This window comes from Taudactylus pleione, unplaced genomic scaffold, assembly GCF_031769625.1.
Source record: "Taudactylus pleione unplaced genomic scaffold, aTauple2 ptg000425l, whole genome shotgun sequence".
Classification (NCBI taxonomy): domain Eukaryota; kingdom Metazoa; phylum Chordata; class Amphibia; order Anura; family Myobatrachidae; genus Taudactylus; species Taudactylus pleione.
In genome coordinates, this window is record NW_028284827.1 from 3,762,417 (window position 1) to 3,785,404 (window position 22,988).

The following is a 22,988-nucleotide window of genomic DNA, read 5'->3' on the forward strand; positions in this document are numbered from 1 at the left end:
GCCAGATGAGAGAGAGGAGGTGGGCAAGATGGGAGCAGGCAGAAGGAGAGAGGTAGCGGAGGAGACATGAAGGGATTGGGTCAAGGATGGAGGTGGAAGGGGGGGGGGAGGATCGGATGAGGGCCATATCTTCCTTTCCAGATACAGGGGAGAAGGATGTCAGAGTCAGTAAAATGGATGGGGAGGGGTGATCCGGGAAAGGAGGAGGTGGAGAGCTGGGGGACTGGTTGAATATGATGTCCTGACGTATGGAATCAATTTTAGATGTAAAGTAGGTGGCAGAGTCAAGGGCAGAAAGTGAGGAGGGGAGGTGAGGACTGGGTGGGCAGAAGAGGGAGTTGAAGGTAATGAAGAGACCCTGGGGATTTGAGGACTGGGAGGAGATGAGGTACTTGAGGGTTAGAGACTTACTACAACGGTTAGGATTAAGCACCAGGAGGGAGGGTTAGGGACTTACTACAAAGGTTAGGATTAAGCACCGGGAGGGAGGATTAGGGTTAAGAAAAAAAATAAAAATGTGTCGACATTTTCACCTTGTCAACCATTTGTACCTGTTGACCTTCGATGTTAACCTTTAGTGTGTCGACTGTTTGTCCCTGTCGATCTTTTGACACTGTCGACCTATTGCCTGTCTAACTGTTGGTGTCTATCTAGACATTGTCGACCTTTTGCTGTCTATCTTTATACCAGACCTGGCCCAGTGTACTCCCATTGGACTGTCTGTGATTATATACATATATTTATTTACATCATACGATCATTCATCAAGCCCTTCCCTGGTCACTCTGTCAATAGGTCACGTACCCAGGTGCACTCTGTTATACTCTGCCAGTAGGTCACATGCCCAGGTGCACTCCGCTATACTCTGCCAATAGGTCACATGCCCAGGCGCACTCCCCTATACTCTGCTAATAGGTCACATGACCAGGTGCACTCCGCTATACTCTGCTAATAGGTCACATGCCCAGGTGCACTCTGCTATACTCTGACAATAGGTCACATGCCCAGGCGCACTCCCCTATACTCTGCTAATAGGTCACATGGCCAGGTGCACTCTGCTATACTCTGCTAATAGGTCACATACCCAGGTGCACTCTGCTATACTCTGCTAATAGGTCACATGCCCAGGTGCACTCCCCTATACTCTGCTAATAGGTCACATGCCCAGGTGCACTCCCCTATACTCTGCTAATAGGTCACATGCCCAGGTGCACTCCCCTATACTCTGCTAATAGGTCACATGCCCAGGTGCACTACCCTATACTCTGATAATAGGTCACATGCCCAGGTGCACTCCCCTATACTCTGCTAATAGGTCACATGCCCAGGTGCACTCTGCTATACTCTGCTAATAGGTCACATGCCCAGGTGCACTCCTCTATACTCTGCTAATAGGTCACAAGCCCAGGTGCACTCCCCTATACTGTGCTAATAGGTCACATGACCAGGCACACTCCCCTATACTCTGCTAATAGGTCACATGCCCAGGTGCACTCCTCCATACTCTGCTAATAGGTCACATGCCCAGGTGCACTCTGCTATACTCTGCTAATAGGTCACATGCCCAGGTGCACTCCCCTATACTCTGCTAATAGGTCACATGCCCAGGTGCACTCCCCTATACTCTGCTAATAGGTCACATGCCCAGGTGCACTCCCCTATACTCTGCTAATAGGTCACAAGCCCAGGTGCACTCCTCCATACTCTGCTAATAGGTCACATGCCCAGGTGCACTCCTCTATACTCTGCTAATAGGTCACATACCCAGGTGCACTCCACTATACTCTGCTAATAGGTCACGTGCCCAGGTACACTCCCCTATGCTCTGCTAATAGGTCACGTGCCAAGGTGCACTCCCCTATGCTCTGCTAATAGGTCACGTGCCCAGGTGCACTCCCCTATACTCTGCTAGTAGGTCACATGCCCAGACACACTCCTCTATACTCTGCTAATAGGTCACATGCCCAGGCACACTACTCTATACTCTGCCAATAGGTCACATGCCCAGGTGCACTACCCTATGCTCTGCTAATAGGTCACATGCCCAGGTGCACTCCCCTGTACTCTGCTAATTGGTCACATTCCCAGGTGCACTCCCCTATACTCTGCTAATAGGTCACATGACCAGGTGCACTCCTCTATGTTCTGCTAATAGGTCACATGACCAGGTGCACTCCCCTGTACTCTGCTAATTGGTCACATTCCCAGGTGCACTCCCCTATACTCTGCTAATAGGTCACATGACCAGGTGCACTCCTCTATGTTCTGCTAATAGGTCACATGACCAGGTGCACTCCACTATACTCTGCTAATAGGTCACATGCCCAGGTGCACTCCCCTATACTCTGCTAATAGGTCACATGCCCAGGTGCACTCAGCTATTCTCTGCTAATAGGTCACATGCCCAGGTGCTCTCCTCTATGCTCTGCTAATAGGTCACATGCCCAGGTGCACTCAGCTATTCTCTGCTAATAGGTCACATGACCAGGTGCACTCCTCTATGCTCTGCTAATAGGTCACATGACCAGGTGCACTCCTCTATGCTCTGCTAATAGGTCACATGCCCAGGTGCACTCCCCTATACTCTGCTAATAGGTCACATGCCCAGGTGCACTCCTCTATACTCTGCTAATAGGTCACATACCCAGGTGCACTCCACTATACTCTGCTAATAGGTCACATGCCCAGGTGCACTTCCCTATACTCTGCTAATAGGTCACATGCCCAGGTGCACTCCCCTGTACTCTTCCAATAGGGCTCTGCTGGGCTGCTGTGATGAAAGGGGTAGGGGGGGAGGGGTGGCGCCGAACCCGCCGCAGGGGATACTTATCACCAGATTCATCATTGCTCCGGTGTGGGGACAGCTGCTCCGAAACGCAACTGTGCCTGCACTTAGTAACACTGCTACAAAAGTAGCTGCGTTACTTACCTCCCCCCGCGGCTTGTGTCTGTGCAGGTGTGACCTGAGGTCAGGCATGCAGCAAAGCCACTGGGGAGGGAGTGAGGAGGCGGCGGAGGGATCCGCTCATTCCCATAGAAAGGAGCGGGGCTACCAGAAGAGGCGCTATCTGAAGATGGCATTTGTTCTCACAGGCAAATCTACAGGACCCCTGATGATGAATGGCCTCTCAACTTACATATGCGGAAACTAGTGCTTCTGCATGGTTAACGGCCCATTTTAGTGATGATGAATAGGCCCCTGAGGCACTGGGACTATTTCTTCCTCCGCACACCGTTACATCCATACCAGGGGGACTGAGATTATATCATATTTTGCTATATATTAAGCATATGTGTTACAATGTATTCGTGTACTACAGAACAGTCTGTTAATCGAACTGGCTACAATCTACAATCTAGACTGCTCTGTGAGATGGAGAATGACTCTTTATGCTGTGTACTGGATATGTAGGATTACGGTATAAGACCTATGTATGCTTTATATAGGAATACACTTATATCTTGTGCTCTGCATTTGCGGACAATGTGGCACTGAGGGTTCTATGTGCATAAATCCTCATATACATGAAAACCAGACTCTTGTGATGATAAAATCTTACACTTAGATGGGTATTCAATATGAAACTGAAACTTCGCTGTCAAAGTTTACGTTTCCTATCGGAGCTTTTACCTGGGATAAAGTATGGGGCGCGCGCTCCCGCTTATCCCCGTATTCAATATAAAACCTACGAAAACGGGACCTGGCAAAGTAGGATTTGCGTTAAATTACGAAATTTTCCTTAAAAAAATTGTAGGACTCCCCTAAAGCTGTAAAAACAAGGGGGATCACTATGGGTACCCCCGTTTTAGCCTGCAAATGAAAGTCGGGGATTTAAATAGTTGCGGCAGGTGTTTTTTTCCCGACATTGAAGAAGTGATGCAGAAGAGTACTTAGGTTTTTTTTTTTCGTTTTTTTAAGTGGTCCCATCAAATTTGGGGTACATGAAAATGGGTGCTAGCATATTTTTATGTCCCTAAAGTAATTTTTAAAAAATTCTGCAATTGTGCACCTGCCGCTATTAATCTATTCTAGAATACACCTGCCGCATACATGCAGAATAGCCCTGAACCTATTTCCCTATTGTTAAACAATTTTTTCCCATTTTTTTTTTCACCCCAATTTTTAAATTAATTTTTTGGGGTGTCCCTATTTTTTTTTTTTTTTTTTTTTGACACAGTTATTTTTAAAATGTCATTCCCAGGGGTGCAGGCTATTTTTCTTAAGCCTCCACCCCTAAACCCCAATTCTGCACTTTTTTTCGCCACCTATTCAGTGGCGAAAAGTTATCCCGTTTTTTTTCAAAGACTTTTTGAACCTGCGAAAAGGCTTTGAAATTGAATACGGTGTAAAACTAAAACCTGCGATAATGACGTCATAGGTGCGATATTAACGCAAAAAACGGACTTATCGCTCCATATTGAATTCCCCTGTTAGTGTTGGAGAGGATAAAATTGTCCGTCTTAAAGGGAACGTATTACCCTGTGACAGACGCTATTCCTCTGATGGAGAGAACCTCTGCATTTTATACTAAGACTGCCTATAAATAGACCTATAAATAGAAATGTATACAGCATTTTTTCCTTATAATTACCAGCTTCCTTGTAAATACCAGCTTCCTAGCAACACAATCACAATAATTCCTTTTATCTATGATATGTGGTCTGTGTTTTGCTGCAAATATTATTCTAGAATAACTAACAGAGAGGCATTAACCCGCTGTTTAACAGTATATGTACAATATGTTAAATGAATAATACTAATATTTCGCCATTATCCGGTCAGAAGTAAGGACTAATATGCCTGACGCACGATATCGTATTTAATACGTCTTTTATCTGGTGATGTATTGTCTTCTTTTCTGACATATTCACCATCCATCAGTGTGTACAAGTCTTCTTTCAGTTATAGAAATGTATTTATTATAAGTTATGCTTTATCTATTCTCTATAAGCCTGCCACAAGCAGGAGCTTTTTTCTGTAATGATTGTAGTTATGTTGGTAAATATGTACATACTACATGCATCATAACAAATAAGAATATGATATTACACTTATTATACAGTAGAACCATTAGTCACTACACAACCACCTGTATAAAAGGTTTTACTATTGGGTCCCTCCCCTCACTAATGCTACTAATGTACTGTATAATATGTGTCATTTCACTTTTTTAGTGGGGGTGTGACCAGCATGGCGGGGGGTGTAACCAGCATGGCGGGGGTGTGACCAGCATGGCAGGGGTGTGACCAGCATGGCGGGGGTGTGACCAGCATGGCGGGAGGTGTGACCAGCATGGCAGAGGTGTTACCAGCATGGTGGGTGTGTGACCAGCATGGCAGGGGTGTGACCAGCATGGCGGGGGTGTGACCAGCATGGCGGGGGTGTGACCAGCATGGTGGGTGTGTGACCAGCATGGTGGGTGTGTGACCAGCATGGCAGGGGTGTGACCAGCATGGCGGGGGGGGGGGTGACCAGCATGGCAGGGGTGTGACCAGCATGGCGGGGGTGTGACCAGCATGGTGGGTGTGTGACCAGCATGGTGGGTGTGTGACCAGCATGGCGGGGGGGGTGACCAGCATGGCAGGGGTGTGAGACCAGCATGGTGGGGGGGTGACCAGCATGGCAGGGGTGTGACCAGCATGGCAGGGGTGTGACCAGCATGGCGGGGGGGGGGGTGACCAGCATGGCGGAGGGGGTGACCAGCATGATACATTGGGGGGAAATTCAATAGTTTTTTGGGGGGCATCTATCAGAGCAATTTAATTAATCTGTAAATACAGCAGATCAAACAGCTCGGCGCGTAGTGTAGTGCATGTCAGTGCAGCATACCATATGTTGATTGACTCGGGGCAACGGCCTGTAACGTATCTGTAAGTGCAGCAAGGAACACCAACATGGCACAGCACCCGGCAATTACAGTGTTAAAACAGCGTACGACTATCACAGCGCTCATACGACTATCACATAGGGCCTGATTCAGAGCCGGACGCTCTAACCAGAGCGCTCGCTCTGAATCAGGGCCCTCCTACCTAAACTTGGAGTGGTGTCTTGGACGCTCGCATAGCTGTGGGTTACCACCCACAGCTTATGCGAGCGTCCATGATGATGGTCGCGATGGTCAATCATCACCATCGGGCTTGCGATGAGACCCTGCGGTAGGGTCTCGCTGCGGCAAGCCCAGGAGTGCTTTTGGCTCTATCAGAGCCAAAATCACTCCCACTGACATCACTAGTGATGTCAGTGGGGCCGGACCCAGACGGTAGGCGTTCCCATGGGAACGCCTCCGTCTGGCAGCCACGCCCCCGGCACGCCCACCAAAGGGGGCATGCTGTCAATCAACATCGACAGCACGCCCCCTTTGGTGCGAGACCTGGAGCGACGGCTTCCCCGTCGCTCCCCGTGTCTTGCGCATGCGCACGACGGAGCTCCCTCCATCGTGCGCATGCGCACTAGGGCACCATCGACCCGCTTGCGAGCGCTCAGCGCTCGCGAGCGGGTCTGAATCAGGCCCATAGACCCAAGTCACCTTTACAAAAGTAGTGCTCAGTTTGGAAATGATGAACTAAATAAGCATAGTGTATGCTGCACCAAAGCCAATCTTATCATAGATAGGGACAGCAACTCTCACAACTTACGCCAACGTTTCAGAACAGTTTAGTTTTTTCCTCAAGGATACAGGAGCCTGATTAAGGGTTGTACGCTATCGCCGTCATTCCTGCAAATGTGTAAGCAGAGGATCAGTGACAATATGCTAATGGCGCAGTATCCATGATATGTATTGAAACGCCCACCTGCAGCTTTGCAAATAAAAGCGCCTGCGTCCACAGGTTCTTCGATTATCGGCTCTGGAGTAATCCTATGGCTGTGCAGAATGTGCCGAATGGCTGCCTGAACTGAGATGCCATTGTTATTTTGTACGGGATCACAGTCGCAGGCTCAACCCTCCCCGAAAATGGCTGTGACACGTCTGCGTTTTTGCTGCCAATCCCTGTTACCTCCCCCAAAAGGTCCTCGCCTGTCAATCACACTGCGGGTAAAAAGTTGCTGCGAGCGACTACAGTAATGAACTTTGACACGTGCGCTGTGCGACTTAAAAGCATGTACAGATAGCCGATAATCGCTCAACTGCATAAATATCGGCATAGCGTACAGATCTGAATCTGATCCACAGCACAGAAAACACACTCACCTTATACAACCTTCACCCATGTGCTGAGATGCTGTACTGGCCAGAAACAACCGCAGCTGGACGGCGTCCTCACTATGTGTCCGTTTCTGGCTGGTATATATATATATATATATATATATATATACAATTACACATATATATATATATATATATATAAATGCACACACATTTACACAGATATTATGCATATACAGTATGTGGTTACATAGATATACAGGATTTTTAAGGGGGGTTTCTATAAAAAATAAATATATATAAATATATATATATATAATACACCCCACTAAGGGCCATATTCAATTAGAGGCGAAAAGTCTGAGGTCGGACTTTTCGCCGTCATTGCCGGTTTTCCTCTGGATAAAGTATCGGGCGCGTGCACCGCGTATCCCCGTAATCAATTAGGAATCGGCGAAAACGGGACCGGGCGGAAAGGTAAGTATGGAAAAGTCCTGTCACTATTGGGGAAATCAGCCTGTCACCCTCAAAAGATGGTCTGACATGAGGGATCACTATGGGTACCCCTGAATTGGCCTGCTGAAGCTATTTGGGATTTTTAAACGGTGTCGGCAGGTGCTTTTATGCGCCTGTGAATAAGTGGTGAAGAAAAGCATTTAGCAACCTTTTTTTTTTTTTAAACCACTAATCCCATCAAATTTGGGGTACATGAAAATGGGTGCAAGCATATTTTGAAGTCCCTAAAGTAAACTTTAAAAAATTACTCAAAAATCCACCTGCCACAAACATCCGCATTCTAGAAAACAGCTGCCGCATACTTGGGGACCCCTCTGAGTCTATTTCGCTTGTTTTTAAGTTTGTCCCCCAACTTTTTTTTTTTGCCCCAAAAACAAAACCACTTTTTTTGGGGTGTCCTATTTTTAATTTTTTGAGACAGATAACTTTTAGAGGACATTCCAAGGGCTGCAGGGTACTTTTTTAAAGTCTGCTCCCCAAAACCCCAAATCTGCACTTTTTTTCGCATCTGTGAAAACTCTTTGAAATTGATTATGGGGAAAAGTGAAAATGGTGAAAATGACGTCAAACGGACTCTTTGCTTCTAATTGAATACGACCCTATGTGAAGTATTATGTCTTGACACTGTACAGAGCGCTAAAGCACATGTGGGTGCCATTAAATACGGTAGGCATAGCAAAATTTCCAGCAGCCTTTGCAGCTGCTGAAGAGGTCAGGAGCAGGTCACATGGGCAGCGTCAGGTGGTCAGACATGTGCGGAGCGATGCTGTGAGGAGGCACTGAGGTGAGTGAAGTAGGGGGGTCTGTGTCTCCCAGTTTCCCTCTCAGAGGGTGGTCACAGTGTGAGCCTAGCTGAGAGGAGAAACATTTACCTCAAAATCAGAAGGGAGGTGCAGTACTGAGGTGCAGAAGGGAGTTACAGTACTGAGGTGCGGAAGGGAGGTACAGTACTGAGGTGCAGAAGAGAGGTACAGTACTGAGGTGCAGAAGGGAGGTACAGTACTGAGGTGCGGAAGAGAGGTACAGTACTGAGGTGCACAAGAGAGGTACAGGACTGAGGTGCAGAAGAGAGGTACAGTACTGAGGTGCAGAAGGGAGGTACAGTACTGAGGTGCGGAAGGGAGGTACAGTACTGAGGTGTGAAAGAGAGGTAGTGTACTGAGGTGCGCAAGGGAGGTACAGTACTGAGGTGTGAAAGAGAGGTAGTGTACTGAGGTGCGCAAGGGAGGTACAGTACTGAGGTGTGAAAGAGAGGTAGTGTACTGAGGTGCGCAAGGGAGGTACAGTACTGAGGTGTGAAAGAGAGGTAGTGTACTGAGGTGCTGCTAATTGGCTGACAGCTCAGGTGCCAGTCTCCCAGCACCCAGGGACAGGCTGAGCACTATGCAGGGAGGTGCTGACTCCAATCCCAGCATAGACTGCAGAGGAGGGAGTTAGATAAAACCTCCTCCTATATGTACATGGGTTATCAGTATTGTCCATAGCAAGGAAGGAATGGGTATGAAGTCCCGGTCCGCATCCTGACGCTGGCAGCCCGAAGGGAGAAGATCCCAAAAGGGCAGGTAAATACCCCATCCCTACCCCTCTCCCCCCCTTAACCCTCCCTTAGTGGTGCCTTACGCTAACCTCCCCCCTGGGGTGCCTAACCCTAACCCCCCCCCCCAGCCCAACCCTGCTAGACTCCCTAAACCTAACCCATGCCCCCATCCCCCACCCACCCCCACGGTTAACGCTAATTAGAATTTCCAGAATTTGGGATAAGATAGGCATCGATATTTTGACGCTGGTCTCATAACTACATCCCAGCAAGGAATACCCAGTGCTGCACAGACTGGTCCCCCTCAGGGTGAATTAGCAAAATAAAGGAACCCAAAGAAGCAGCCAGTTACACATTCCTCATCTCCTGACTTTTTGTGGCAGAGATAACAAGCTTACAATGTGCACCAACGAAAGTATATTGGCCAACAGGTGCAGACTCTACCAGGGGAATTAATCTAGTCCAGTCAAAGGTTCTTAAGAATAATAGTAGTGTAGTGAACTGAGGGTCTGATTCAGAGGCGTTCGCTATTTGCGAGCGCTCACTCTGAATCAGGGCAGATTTTTTAAAAAAAAAAATCCACCTTCAGGCCGCTCGCGTAGCTGTGGGTGACCACCCACAGCTATTGTGAGCGGCCTGGTGATGGTCACGATTATCGCGACCATCGGGCTTGCGACGAGACCCTTGTGGTAGGGTCTCGGTTCCCGCAAGCCCGAATGGACTTTCGAGCAGGAAGTTCACTACTGACATCATGAATGATGTTAGTAGGGACGCCCACAAACGGCAGGCGTTCTTCGGGAACACCTCCGTTTGTCCAGCCACCCCCCCTCCCCGTCTACAAAACGGGGCAAGATGTCGATCAACATTGACAGCCGCCCCGTTTTGTAGCGTGCCCCAGAGCAAGTGAAGTTCTCACTCGCTCCGTGGCTCTCGCATGCGCATTGCGCACGCTGCACGTGCGCACTGGCCGACCATCGACCCACTTGAATCAGGCCCTGAGTAATCTATATTTATTGTTACGCTTAGGAATAGAAAGTTGCTAAATGAATTCTTCCGAATAAGTGTAATGAGAAAGACCATTGAAATGTTACGATGTGTTTATGAAACTGTTGCAGAATTGGAACATGCTCTGATTGTTGTCTAATATTTATAAAATCGTGTTACTGTGTATTATTAAGTGGTGTTTTACCCTTACATAAGTGGTTCCTGGTTCTCACAGAGTTCCCCATTAATAAAGAGAAAATCATTTTATTTATTGTGTCACTTTACTGTGATGAGATTGGGGACCACCTGCCCCTCTGCTGTGACGTGGAAAAGGTGAAGCGACAAAAACGCTGATACATACCCCAGAAAGGTATTACATATGCAGTACACACACTTGCATAAATATCTATTTACATACACATATATATAGCTCGGGCTCCATTAATATGTACCCGCTACTTCCCCCCCCCCCTCTCGGCGCCTCTGTATGTCACACATACATTACACACACTTACCATGCAGCAGCTGCAGGTTGGAGACAGAGGCGGGACCGGGCACCATGTCAATAATGCCGTGATTTGCCGGTTAACTGGGAGGGGGCGGGTCCAAATGACTATAATTATATTGCATCATATTGGCTCCGCCTCCTCCCCATTGACCCACAAATCGCAACATTTGTGAGGGGGTGGGCTTCATAACATGGTGGTGCTTGCTCTCCCCTCTGTCAGGGGGGTTCCTGGGTACTCAGAAACCCCCCCTGCGTGCGCTACTACAATGGTGAGCTGGACATATATCTTCTGCCCATGCCCATAAAAAGTTGCACACAGACGCAGGTTACATTGTGCCCGCTAGCCACTGGAGAGCTGGCATGTAACCTGGCACCTATACTGCCTGGCGCACAGCTGCACACGTCCTGCAAGCAACAAGCATTTCTTGTTTTTACAAACACATTTTATGTCTGAGATTTGGAGCCGATTTACAGTGATCATCTCCCCCAATATGTACAAATACAGAGTAATGTCTGGTAACAAGCCCAGGACTAAGGTGCAGTCAGATACATTCATATTACACATGGTACATGAAGGGCAACAGGGAAATTGGCAGATTGAGTTTGTCACTTACATACATGAGCGCTCTCTTAATCACACGGCTGACGTCTCTTCTCCACTCAGGAATATCGGGATTATAGTCATCCAAGTTTGGCGAGAACGACAGGCGCAGAGACTGGAACTGCTCTGTAATCAGATCGTACAGTAACACTGAGATCACAACGGCGACATTTGTTGTTCAACCACTTATCTCAGCCCCCCGACAATAACACAGGGCCTGATTCAGAGTTTACGCGGTTTGAGCGATTATCGGAGATCTGTGCAGGCATCTGACCGCATGCCTCAACTTTAAATTACCATTGTTGCTCACGGCGAGGTTTTTTTTGCAAAGTAATATCACTTTTATACCTAAATTCCGGGTCTGACCCGGAGGTTAGAACAGGGAGCCGGACGCTCTGACAGAGCGCTCGCTCTGAATCAGGGACGTCCCTCTTACTTTTTGGAGCAGCCTCCTGGCCGCTCGCATAGCTGTGGGTCACCACCCACAGCTATAGCGAGCGGCCAAAATGATGGTCGCGATGGTCAAGACCATCGGGCTTGCGACGAGACCCTTGTGGTAGGGTCTCGTCTGCCGCAAGCCCTGGAGTGCTTTTGGCTCTATCAGAGCCAAAAGCACTCCCACTGACATCACTAGTGATGTAAGTGGGGCCGGCTCCAGACGGTAGGTGTTCCCATGGGAACGCCTCCTTCTGGGCAGCCACGCCCCTGGCATGCCCACCAAAGGGGGCGTGCTGTCAATCACCATCGACAGCACACCCCCTTTGGTGCGAGACCCATAACGACAGCTTGGCCGTCGTTATTCGGGTCTCCCGCATGCGCACGACAGAGCCGCCTCCGTTGTGCGCATGCGCACTTGGGCAACATCGACCCGCTTGCAATCGCTCAGCGCTCGCAAGCAGGTCTGAATCAGGCCCAGGGTTCCAAACCGGATCAGACCCGAAACTTAGCCGGTGCAGACCCAAGATATTCCAGAGTCAGCGCCGTTCATCATCTCCAAGCACCACTGAAGCCGGCCAATTGGCGCGCTGCGGTTCATCGTGACACAGATTGCGCCATTTACACTGTAGGGTTTGACGGGTCAATCCCTTGTTAAACCCTGCAAGTTACCTGGGTTGGATTGCCGGGTCACTCGAATCCAACCCTCTCCCCTTTTACACCAAGGAGCTACCCGGGTTAACCCTGCAATAACCGAGGTTTTAGCTCTGGTGTAAAAGGGGAATGACTGACAGACAGGGACCGTTTGTGGGCAGCCACGGGGAGCAACCACTCTCAGGGTGCGTCTCAGCCTGAGAATGCAATCCCATAGGGTAAAAGTGGCTCCGACATCTCAGTTCCGACCACCATTCTGTGAAATCATAGGGTGACTCAGAACTCCGATAATCGATGATCTGGGACTGATGTCTGCCTCTATGTGTGCAGTCGCTTGGAATTGCGAAGCTGCCGGTGGCTGCGGTGGCATTAGCGTACAGTACATCACTGAATCAGGCCCACAAGAGCGCCTCCACTATCTCTATCTCCCTGGCTATAATGTGATCCTCAGATCTCCCGTATAAATTAAATAAAAAAACAGGCTCTGCCTCAGGTAATGACCTAATCAATATCTTTTTATATCTGTGACGGTGCCAGATTAACAGCGGGGCACATATGATGGCCCCCCACACACATAGCTACATCACCAGCGTGGGGGGCACTGTGGCACTTAGTGAAAGCAGCTGGGATCATCACTATTCTGCTAACTGAACAAGATGATCGGTTATCGGGTAGTCCGAGCAAGGGAACGCTCTGCAGATCATTAACGAGGCCGGTAAGGTGATACTATGCACGCTGGTGGCACAAAGAAGGGACACTTAGCAGAAATTGCACATTACGGAAGGTAGAAAAAACGATGCCAACATTTCTCACGGGGGCACGCAGCATTGTTCTACAGAACGCTGTGGGGCGGCACTTCAGATGCAGTTTGGTGTTTTTGCGCCATGTGGTGGGAGACACGGATAGCGTACGTGTTATCCACACCGTAGCTGTATACAAAGTCGCTCAGAGTGTATAGAGGTGCTCTCATACACCAAGCCTCAATACACCATACGGCACGAGACCCCCACGCCACTGAGCCGTGTAGCAACTTTTTGTTTTTCAAGTGTGCGTCTTATTCACGCCGCAGATGCTCCAAAACACCCCTCAATCTGTACTAGAGACGCTGGGCTGCGACTTTCACCGCAGAGGAATTCGTTTCAAACCCGAAGTCGCAGATGTAGCACAACGGAACTTGGCGTAAAAAAAAAGCAGCGGGCGCTACATTACAGCACTTTGTATACAGACTCAGGCTAGTTAGTAACAGAGTTGCACACAGCAGCTGCAGGCAATGCCAGGGCCAGTATTTCGGGTACCCATGCTTTAGTGATACCAATAAGACATGGCCCAGCTAATTTGTAATGTCCGCGGTGCACTAAACACAGCAATTTGGGCAAAGGTGTATGTGGGCACTTCTGTAACCTACGTTATTTCCATGTCATTCACAGGAGAGCCCAAATAAATATCATTATATATCTGTTCCACCTCCTCTCCCTCCCCCTTCGTGAGACTTTACACTGTGAATAATTATTTACAAGCCATAAATATAAATATACAGCATTTATTAAAGTGTGTCAACCCCAGCCATTACTCTCTGCTGTATTACTCACTGCTGGTGGGTAATTATCCAATTAGTCACGCACACAAGTTTAATTGTAGGTATCGCCATATGTAATAGGAAGTTGCATTGCACAAAATGACATCTGCAGTGAATATATACTGTATATATTTATATATAGAGACGGTGTGCAGGAGGGGTGAGATAGGATTGGGCTGCCTGATTAAAGCAAATGTAATGATAGACAGTACGTTACAGGGAACCTGAGACATTAAGTTATGCCACCAGATCAACATTGTTTAGAAGCTATTGTAAATAAAAAATAATTAATGCACTGTGAAGCCACATTCTTAGTACATTTCGAAAAGATCCCCATTTAGAGGTCTGGAGATTCGCTGTGTAGTGTGGGCAGCCTGACATAGTGGGCCTGTAATGCTTGGTCCCCCTCATTTTTGGGCCCTGCGGTGGCTGCGCCATCTGAGTGGGAGCGATTTTACCCTAGGCCTGGCAGAACACAGGAGCCCACCGTTGGGTTTTTAAATTGACAGAGCGCAGATGTCCTCAGGGAGCTGCTGTCAGAAACCAACGCACGACAACGGTTTTCGGAAACGAAAGCCGAACCAAAAGCAACACGAGGGAGGGGACGGTTTCCGCTCATCTCCAGTGGAGATGTAAACATTTTCCAAAAAGTTTTCCTCGTCTGTAAAGGAGGTAAGTAAGGCCAGAGGGGGCTCACCATAGACGGCGATGGTCTTGGTATCCTGGAGGATAGAGTTGCCTGCAGCCACCTGGACCGTGATGCTGTTCATCCCCTCCGCGCTGAACGTGAAGGAGATGGTCCGATCCAGCTTGACAAGAGGCTGCAAAGAGAGGAAGATAAAAAAAAGAAAAAGAAAAACAGCAACGAGAATACTGAATTAGGGCTGAGTTACCTGCTTGCAAATGATGTCAGACATTTCATAAGTAGAGATTAGAGCAATGTATTATATGGGCCTAACAGCCATCTCCACACAGCAGCTGAGAGTGGCGCCCTGGGACTGGCGCTGTTATCTTCCATAAACAACATTGTAGTAACGCAAGAGAATTGGATGTTCCAGCTCTTTTAGCCCAGCGCTTTGCATGAGAGTGGATCGGCTGCTCATAATGGGAGAGATAAGAGAGGCGAACAGAGCTTCCAGAAAATAAAAATGCGCAGAGAACTTTGGGACCTCACAGGAGTGAAATATACAAATAAACATGTTTTTGGCCTGTGAGCCAATCGATATATGTGAGCGTCAGCGTCTCTGGGGCTGAGGCAGGAGCAGGGATTGCAGGAGAATTAGGCTGGCGCTGGAGACAGACTCGGCAGTATAAACTTGGCAAACTAACTCATTATAGCCGAACTGTCTAGGAGTAACTTACTGTACTCTATAAGACACTTTGAGAGTCTGTCAGAGTCTTGTGCGGAGTGATCAGTGGTTTGAAGACTATTTTCATTGAATCAGTCTTCAAAACTTTAATAAGTAATAAAAATTCACATAAAAAAAAACATTTTGGTGAAAAAAAAAAAAACTTATGCAAAGACTTTCAAAATCGTTTTTAAATCCAATGTAGAATTTTATTTATTTCGCTCGTCTCTGCCTGATGTGTTACTGAGAAATGGCAGCAACAAAATGTCTGCAATATATTATGTTTTATATTTTATGGCCAGTCAGACTTATCATCCTGGATACCGTACAGCGTATTGCCTAGCCCGACACCCCATCACCTACTCCTCTATTGGTCTGGTTACATCGTCTGATGCAGGTCAATAAGTCATTTCCTTACTGCCCCATAACAGTCCCTCTCAGGCCTATATATGTGCTGTGACAAAAACAGCCCTGTGTAAGGGCAAGAGTCAGGGGACAACAAGTTCTCACGCTGCCAAATCCATAATATAATGTATTTATAACGGACCCCTGATATAGGGCCGTATTCAACTAGAGGCGAAAAGCCGCGATCGGCGAAAAGTATCGCCCTATTCAATTCCAGGACGTTTTCGCCTGCGCCAAAACTCCATAGACAAAAACAAGTTTCTTCACCCAGAGGCAGGGCGAAATTAGGTGCAAAATCTCTATTTTTGGGGTACAAATGTGGGGACTTGATTCAAAACCCTTTGCACACGGAATTGGTACGATTTACCACCGGACCCATGCCCGGCGGTTGGAATCCCGACAGCGGCATCCCGGCAGAGGAGGAAATCCCGATCGTCCCCAGGTGAGTATATACTAACCTATTTCTACCCCCTAACCCTAACCCTCCCTAATGGGTGCCTAACCCTAACCTTCCCCCACAGTCCCTAACCCTAATCCCCCTCCCCCGCCGCCTAACCCTAAGTCCCCCGTGGGGGTGCCTAACCCTAAGTCCCCCCCGGGGGTGCCTAATGCTAACCCCCCCTTCCCCTAGCCTAAACCTAACCTCCCGGGGAGGTGCCTACCCTAAGTCCCCCCCTGGAACTCTAAACCTAACCCTCGCCCTCCCCCGCGGCTATCCGCGCTCGGCATCCCTTCGATCAGGATGCCAGGCGTCGGGCTCCCGGCGTATGTCTAATGACAGGAGTCAGCAATCGACGCCTGTCTTAGACCCCTGCTGGGATATGACATTCGGGAAGCCGGCTGTCGGGATTAGGTCCGCCGACTTCCCGACTGCATACCTTGGACACCACCTCCCCAATCACTAATAAGGCAAGAAAAAAAAATGAAAAAGGTTCGTCATTTTTGGGCCGAAAATTTAAAAAGTGTTGGAAAAAGGGTAAAAATTAGGGGGCCTGGTATTTGGGGGGGTATAAGGTTGAGACAGGTGTTTTTAGGATTGCAGGAGGCTGCAGCAGATGTATTTTTTAACATTTTCAAATCTTCACTTTAGAGACACTAAACTATACTAGTACCCATTTACTTGTACCCCAAATTTAACTACGGTACTTACTTTTCTCTAAAAACATTGTTTTCTATCATTTTTCCACACTTATGCCCATATGCATATAATAACCCTTTGACTCAGTAAAAGATCACTAAATACCTTTATTAGGGCTAATAATACTCTTCTATATTGATTCCCAGGGTCATTGAGGATTTTTATGGGGTACAGACTGATTTCCCCAAAATATGCTGTCCTTATTGCTAGTTTCGCCATTCACTACATTCGCCTATCCATGTTTTCGCTTAGTTTGGACTTGAATCGGGCGAAAAGCGGGGAAGCGAATGGAGAAAATGGCGCGTCCAAACAGGCAAATGAGGCGAAATCATTGCGCATTTCACGAAAGCGGACTTTTCACCTCTAACTGAATTCGTCCCTATGTCTACTGTATAAACTGCATAAAATGCGTTACTTCCCTTATATGTTGGCGTTACAGGCAGGGAGAGCTGCATACTAATTACTAACTGCTCATAATGAGGACCTTTCACACGTACAGCTCACGCGTTCCACCACATTTTGGCAATGTCAAGTTTTGCACAGTAGTCTGGATCTGCTGGAGTCCATATTGGCTTCACCGTTCCTAATTAGTACTCCCCTCTACCTTTAGGGCTTGGGAATAAGAGTGTGAAGACCACTGTGGGACTAGGGGGGAACCTGGGAAATGCACAAAGTAAGTACACCTTTTTAATTCTATGTTAAGTCCTTGAACGCCACTAAGAACAACTTATGAAGATCCTCTTTAATGCTCCCTCTACCAGTCAACTCAGAGCCCCAGGCCACCCCCTTTTCCCAGCTCCTCCGTTTTCCTGTCTGGAACAATCAACATCTCTGAACTTCTAAAGAATGATCAATACAGAATGTATCTAAATGTGATAACAGAACAACGCAGGATTATTGCTTAGTATACGGTTGCTGGAAACAACACAAGGACACTGTGCTCACAACACAGAGAATAAAAAAACATCTCATTGTTCCCAATACAATTATTGCTTAATGAAAGAAGAGAAAATCCTCGCTGTCTTATTCCACAACAAGAACTTTAGTCATTAGGATGAAATGCCCTATATTATAGCAATAATGTTTCTGCATACTTGCCGACTCAGGGATGTCAGGGAGATTCCCTAAAATAGTAGGTGATCTCCCTGACGAGTCTTGCAATCTCACTGAGGCCGGGCTGTGATCGTGTGCCCGCCCGCCACAGACAAAGCATTGGGAGAATAAGAAGGATGTGGGCTACAAGAAAATGGCCACCACTCTCCAGCACATTGATGGGATACATGAGTGGCTGTGCACCTAAAGATGTGTGATGAAGTCACACTTGTTGGGAGGGGGCTGCTTGATGGGAAGTGCGGGTATGTGCGGGGCAGCCAGGTGGGAGGTGCAGGGGCATGGTTCCGCGACAGCAACATCATGGCCCTGCCCTGTGCTATACAAAGTCATCGTTATTGGCTTTGTAAAGTGGGTGGGCGGGTCCACAATGACGCAAATTAGTGCAAAATGCGGCAGCAAGCCACCCAGACCACCCATTTCACACGAGAAGTGAGCGGCGGCAGGCAGAGGTGATTGGCTGGTAGGGAATTGCCAACTCCATCCGCGAGCCTGGTCGTGCCTCACAAGTCTGCTTTGGTGCTCATTTACAATTGTATGCGTCAATCTTAGGACACGTCTCTCAGCCCGAGCAGTACACGGCCTCTTCAGCGCCGCACGCATACAGTAGGTGTTGCTCTCATTGAGATGCTTTTTCAAAAGTAGGCCGGTTTGAGGTTTTGTGAGTTGAACCAATATATAAGTAGTTCAATAAATGAGGCAGTAATATGTGGAGCTACATGTATCCTCCGTCTGTTTATCAGAGGTTTTAATGTGACTAATGTTAACATTCCATGAAAGAGACGTGACTACAACGCGAATTGAATAGCGCCGGTAGCGAGCTTCCGGAGCTATTCAATTCAGTGCACTGTGTGGTCGGAGAATGCTGGTTATCGTGGTCATCACGCCCTAACAAGGGTGTTAAGGCACGGTAACCGGCATTCTCTGACCAAAGTGCCGGACGCGAGGCTGTTAGTGCCGCGCTATGCAGAAAAACAGCTGCGCACTCGGCACTTTGTTGGATTTCTCTTCGCATCCCCAGGGGGGGTGCGAGAAGAAATCTTTAGCGCCCAAACAGCGCGGTGTATTGAATAGATTCGGGAGTCCCTCCTGTCGCTATTCAATAGCGCAATGAATTGAATTTCCCCCCAGGTGACTATCGGGCTGTGGAGAGAGGACGCCTGGAACCCCAGAGCCGGTTACACTAAGGAAGTCTCTTCTGTAACAGCACCAAGCAGAAGGCGGAATGCACCTCACTGTTGTTCCCCAGCCACCAGACGTATGTGAGGGTCCCCACGTTGCTCGGCCAGAGGACCACTGAGGCGTTGACCTCCTTGTTCTTCGTGGTGACAAAAGGCACCACCAGGTGTATGTGCTCCAGGGGCGCTGCGGAAAGAAAGACCATTTTGTGTCACAATAATTTGCACATGATGAAAAAGTCACAGCTGGCAAAGAAAAACATCCGAAATCAGATGCAAGATGCCTGCAGAAATGTGCCTGACTCGGCTCCGTGAAATGTGCTTATGTAGCTTTAATAGGAAGGAATTATAGCGTCCTACTTAAATGTGTTACATCAGTGCCCTCTGCTGAAAAACGGAAGAATTGCAGACAGCATACTGTAAATATGGGGCCTGATTAACTACGGATCGCAGCTCTAACAGCGTACGCAGATCGGTCGATGGTGCCTACTGCGCACGCACATGAGTTAGCATTGAGATCGCACTGCAATCACTCACGCAGATACAAAGCCATTGCAGAGTGAGTGACATCAGGTCAGCGTTTGTGGGTGGTGATGGGGGAGTGGTCAGATAAACGCAGGCCTGCCTGTCCGTTTGAACGCAATTGCATGGGCGTGCAGAAATTAGCCACTGCGACGGCATACGCAGATTGTGTACTCACTGCGTACAAGAGGTTAGCAATTTCCGAGTAAGGTCAGGGCTGCTGTAAGCGTGCGTGAGAGCCGATGTTACTCGATGTTACCGATGTATACGCAGGTCTGCGAGGTATTACGGATTTGAGATAGCGGTAGTGGCCGTCTCTATGCTGGCTGTGCGACGGCTTTGCGATTGCGTTCATTAGCATATTATTGCAGAACTCCGTGCGTAATCGCAGCTGCGATCGGAATAGCGATCTGTAGAGAACCAGGTCCAGACCTCTCTCACGGGTCATTCTATCTAAAATAATAATAATAGTAATAATAACCTTGCACCATTATATTGTATCCTTGTAGGGATGATTATTGTTATTGTTGCCAATTCCTAACACCGTTTTTTAATTGTTATAGAAATTTGCTGACATTTTTTCTGACATATCATTAATGCACTTCTTAAATTAAATAAAAAAGCGAGAGGAGGTCAAAGGTTCCAAGGACGGGAAATAAAGGGCTCTTACCATATTGACGTTTCATAGTGTCCCATAAACTGTAATATTTACTGATCTCTATAGAGTATATTTCATTATAAACGGGCGCAAATTTTTTACCCCACGACAGTCGTCAATGTACTGATCACTCACAACCTTCATGATGGGAAAAAATATCTACATCAGAGGCTGAACCAGCTAAAGCTATTTTTTATCTAACCAAGTGAAACTTTAGCCACTGCAGGCATTATGGAAGCTAATGAATAGCCGGGTTTCCAGGTGGCCGTAATCTAATGAAAGAGAACCCTGCAGCGTGCAGATTAATATAGACCTGCACACAAAACGTATGGCATGAAAAGCGAGGGGAGAGCATGTGATGAATTATTTATTCAGAACAGTAGGTGGCACTGCCTAGCTCCAAATGCCTTGCAGAGTCTACTGTATGTATTATTGCAGATCGGAACTTTTTAAGAGTTTGTAACAAAAATAGATATACAGTATTACTTTTATGGGACGCATTCAATATTCAAAAGATACGATCAGTAAAATAATAAAATATTCTGCAATTTTATAGTGAGAAACAGAACATGGACCCTGAAACGTTGAGGAGACGATGTCTTCCTTTCATACGTTGAAGAGCGTGCGTCAGAGCGAGTCCGCGTGCATTGACTGCTTAATATTAGAGGATTGACGTTTTGAGCGGCTGAGGTGCAAATTTATGGCAATACCATCCTTGAGTTTGTTTTACAGCCTTAAGGAATTTAGCTCTGCTGCGCAGTTGTAAATTCACGTATTGCGGGACGAATCGAACCGGGACATTGGCCTCATTCTGGGGATGATTCGGATGCAGGGAACGCAGGATGTTTTCCCTCAGCGCTTGCGTCCTGATGGTTACCGATGGGGGACGCAGATCAGTGTCGGACTGGAGCATGAAGGGCCCACCAGGGAATGCAGTGCTAGGGGCCCAAGCTTAAATGGTGTGGCCAGCCAGCGAGGGGTTGTTGCCAGCCACAACAGAGGGACTCGGCCAACCATTAGAGAGGACCGGAGTGTGTCAGGACCACCTACTTTGATTTGCAGGAGGGCTAATCCTTGTGTAGTTTCCATAGAAACAAATCAAGCACCCAAGTTCATCCATGATCCTGCTCCACCCCTAGAGGATCTGGTGGGGCCCTCATGCAGTGGGGCCCTCAGGGGATTTCCTCTGCACCCCTATGGGCCAGTCTAACCCTGACGAAGATCGAAGTTGCAACAGGGTTGCCTACCTTTAACATTCTCTTCCCGGGAGAAGCCCGGGTAAGAGATGCAGCAGGGGGCCGACGGGGGCGGGGCTTGACGATTCGCGTCATTAAACCCCGCTCCCTCGCGGCAAAATTGCCGCGATTGGGCACAATTTACATAGGGGGCGGGGCCAAATGCTGTGATTCATGCAGAATCACAGCTTAAGCCCCGCCCCCTTCACGGAGACCCGCGATTGCCGCGGGTATTCTCCTAATTCTGCCCACTTCACTAGGAAGTGAGCAGAATGCGGGAGAAATGCCTACCCTTCCGGGGGTGCGGGGGGTTACCCGAAAAATCGGAAGCCTCCCGCTAAAACCGGGAGGGTAGGCATGTACGGGTTGCAATCGATGGTGAGACTGATGGCCTGCCGATAGCGCGTCTTTGTACCCACATCTGCGGATGTGCCCCGCTGCAGGTGGGTGTCTCAATAGGATGCCCATCTGTGGCAGCATTAACAAAAAGACAAGTATCTGCTGCGACTTTTGTCACCGCCACTACTGCAGCTGCGTCCACCTCTGAGGGGCAGGACCAGGCACACTTCAGGCAAAATTCAGCAAAATGTCACCCAGATTTGTTGACTACGTGAAATGTATGAAATAAAGAAGAAATGTCAAGTGATACATTTGCAGTTTGTCTTCACACATACAGCGGTTGGGTCTCCAGGACCCCCACCCGTGATGCCTGTGTTGCGGCACTATCCAAGCTCCAGCGCCAACCCTCCTTTCCCGCCTACAAGTTGCTGTCAGCAGCAGTCAAACATATTGGCACCCCGGCTGTAACGGCATGATTATACGTGACTGCGCACACACACAAAAAACACTGACAGGACAAAAGTAAAAAAAAAAAACACAATCACGACAGAAAAATGAGACAAACAGATAACAAGACAATAAATAAGCACAAAACAACTTCCACACACCAAGCAGCAATCGATTCCACTAGCCAAAAACTCTCCTACAGCACTAAACACATTCCTCACTGTCCCTCTGCAAACTCCTACCAGCAAATCCCTCAGAGGCCGGGCCGTTTGTGATGTTTTTATTTGCTTGGTCAGTGTGTACATGACGTTTTGCTTCAACCAATGAGAATGTTTCTAGTATGATGCAATGCATTCTCATGCGTGTTTACAAACACATCCATACTCGCACGCGATTTGCCAAATACTCGCATGACAAAACGCGTTTGCATTCACCATCTGAAAAAACACGTTTTTGCAAAACTCGCTTCTTGGTAAATTTGCGAGTTTGGTCTGGGAAAACTTGGGCGTGTTCGTGTGAATCCGTTCAAGCTTAATCTCGCCACCGTTCTTAGTAAATGTACCCCTTTGGGTTTATCAGTGTCCCCAGAGGTATCTGCACACTGGATCCTTCAGTATCTCTGCACATTAGCTCTCAGCAGCTGAGACAGGA

The 22,988-nt window shown here is 47.9% G+C and overlaps 1 protein-coding gene across 1 annotated transcript in view; it reads right to left on the minus strand.

Moving 5' to 3' along the window:
* Positions 1-22,988, minus strand: part of LOC148506110 (VPS10 domain-containing receptor SorCS1-like) — a 255,144-nt gene that overhangs the window by 92,615 nt on the left and 139,541 nt on the right. Inside the window, exons 12-14 of the mRNA XM_088447259.1 lie at positions 19,190-19,323; positions 14,654-14,777; positions 11,305-11,417 (exon numbers count right to left, since the gene is read on the minus strand). Coding sequence (XP_088303385.1) covers positions 11,305-11,417; positions 14,654-14,777; positions 19,190-19,323 — 371 coding nt within the window. The remainder of the gene's footprint in view (positions 1-11,304; positions 11,418-14,653; positions 14,778-19,189; positions 19,324-22,988) is intronic.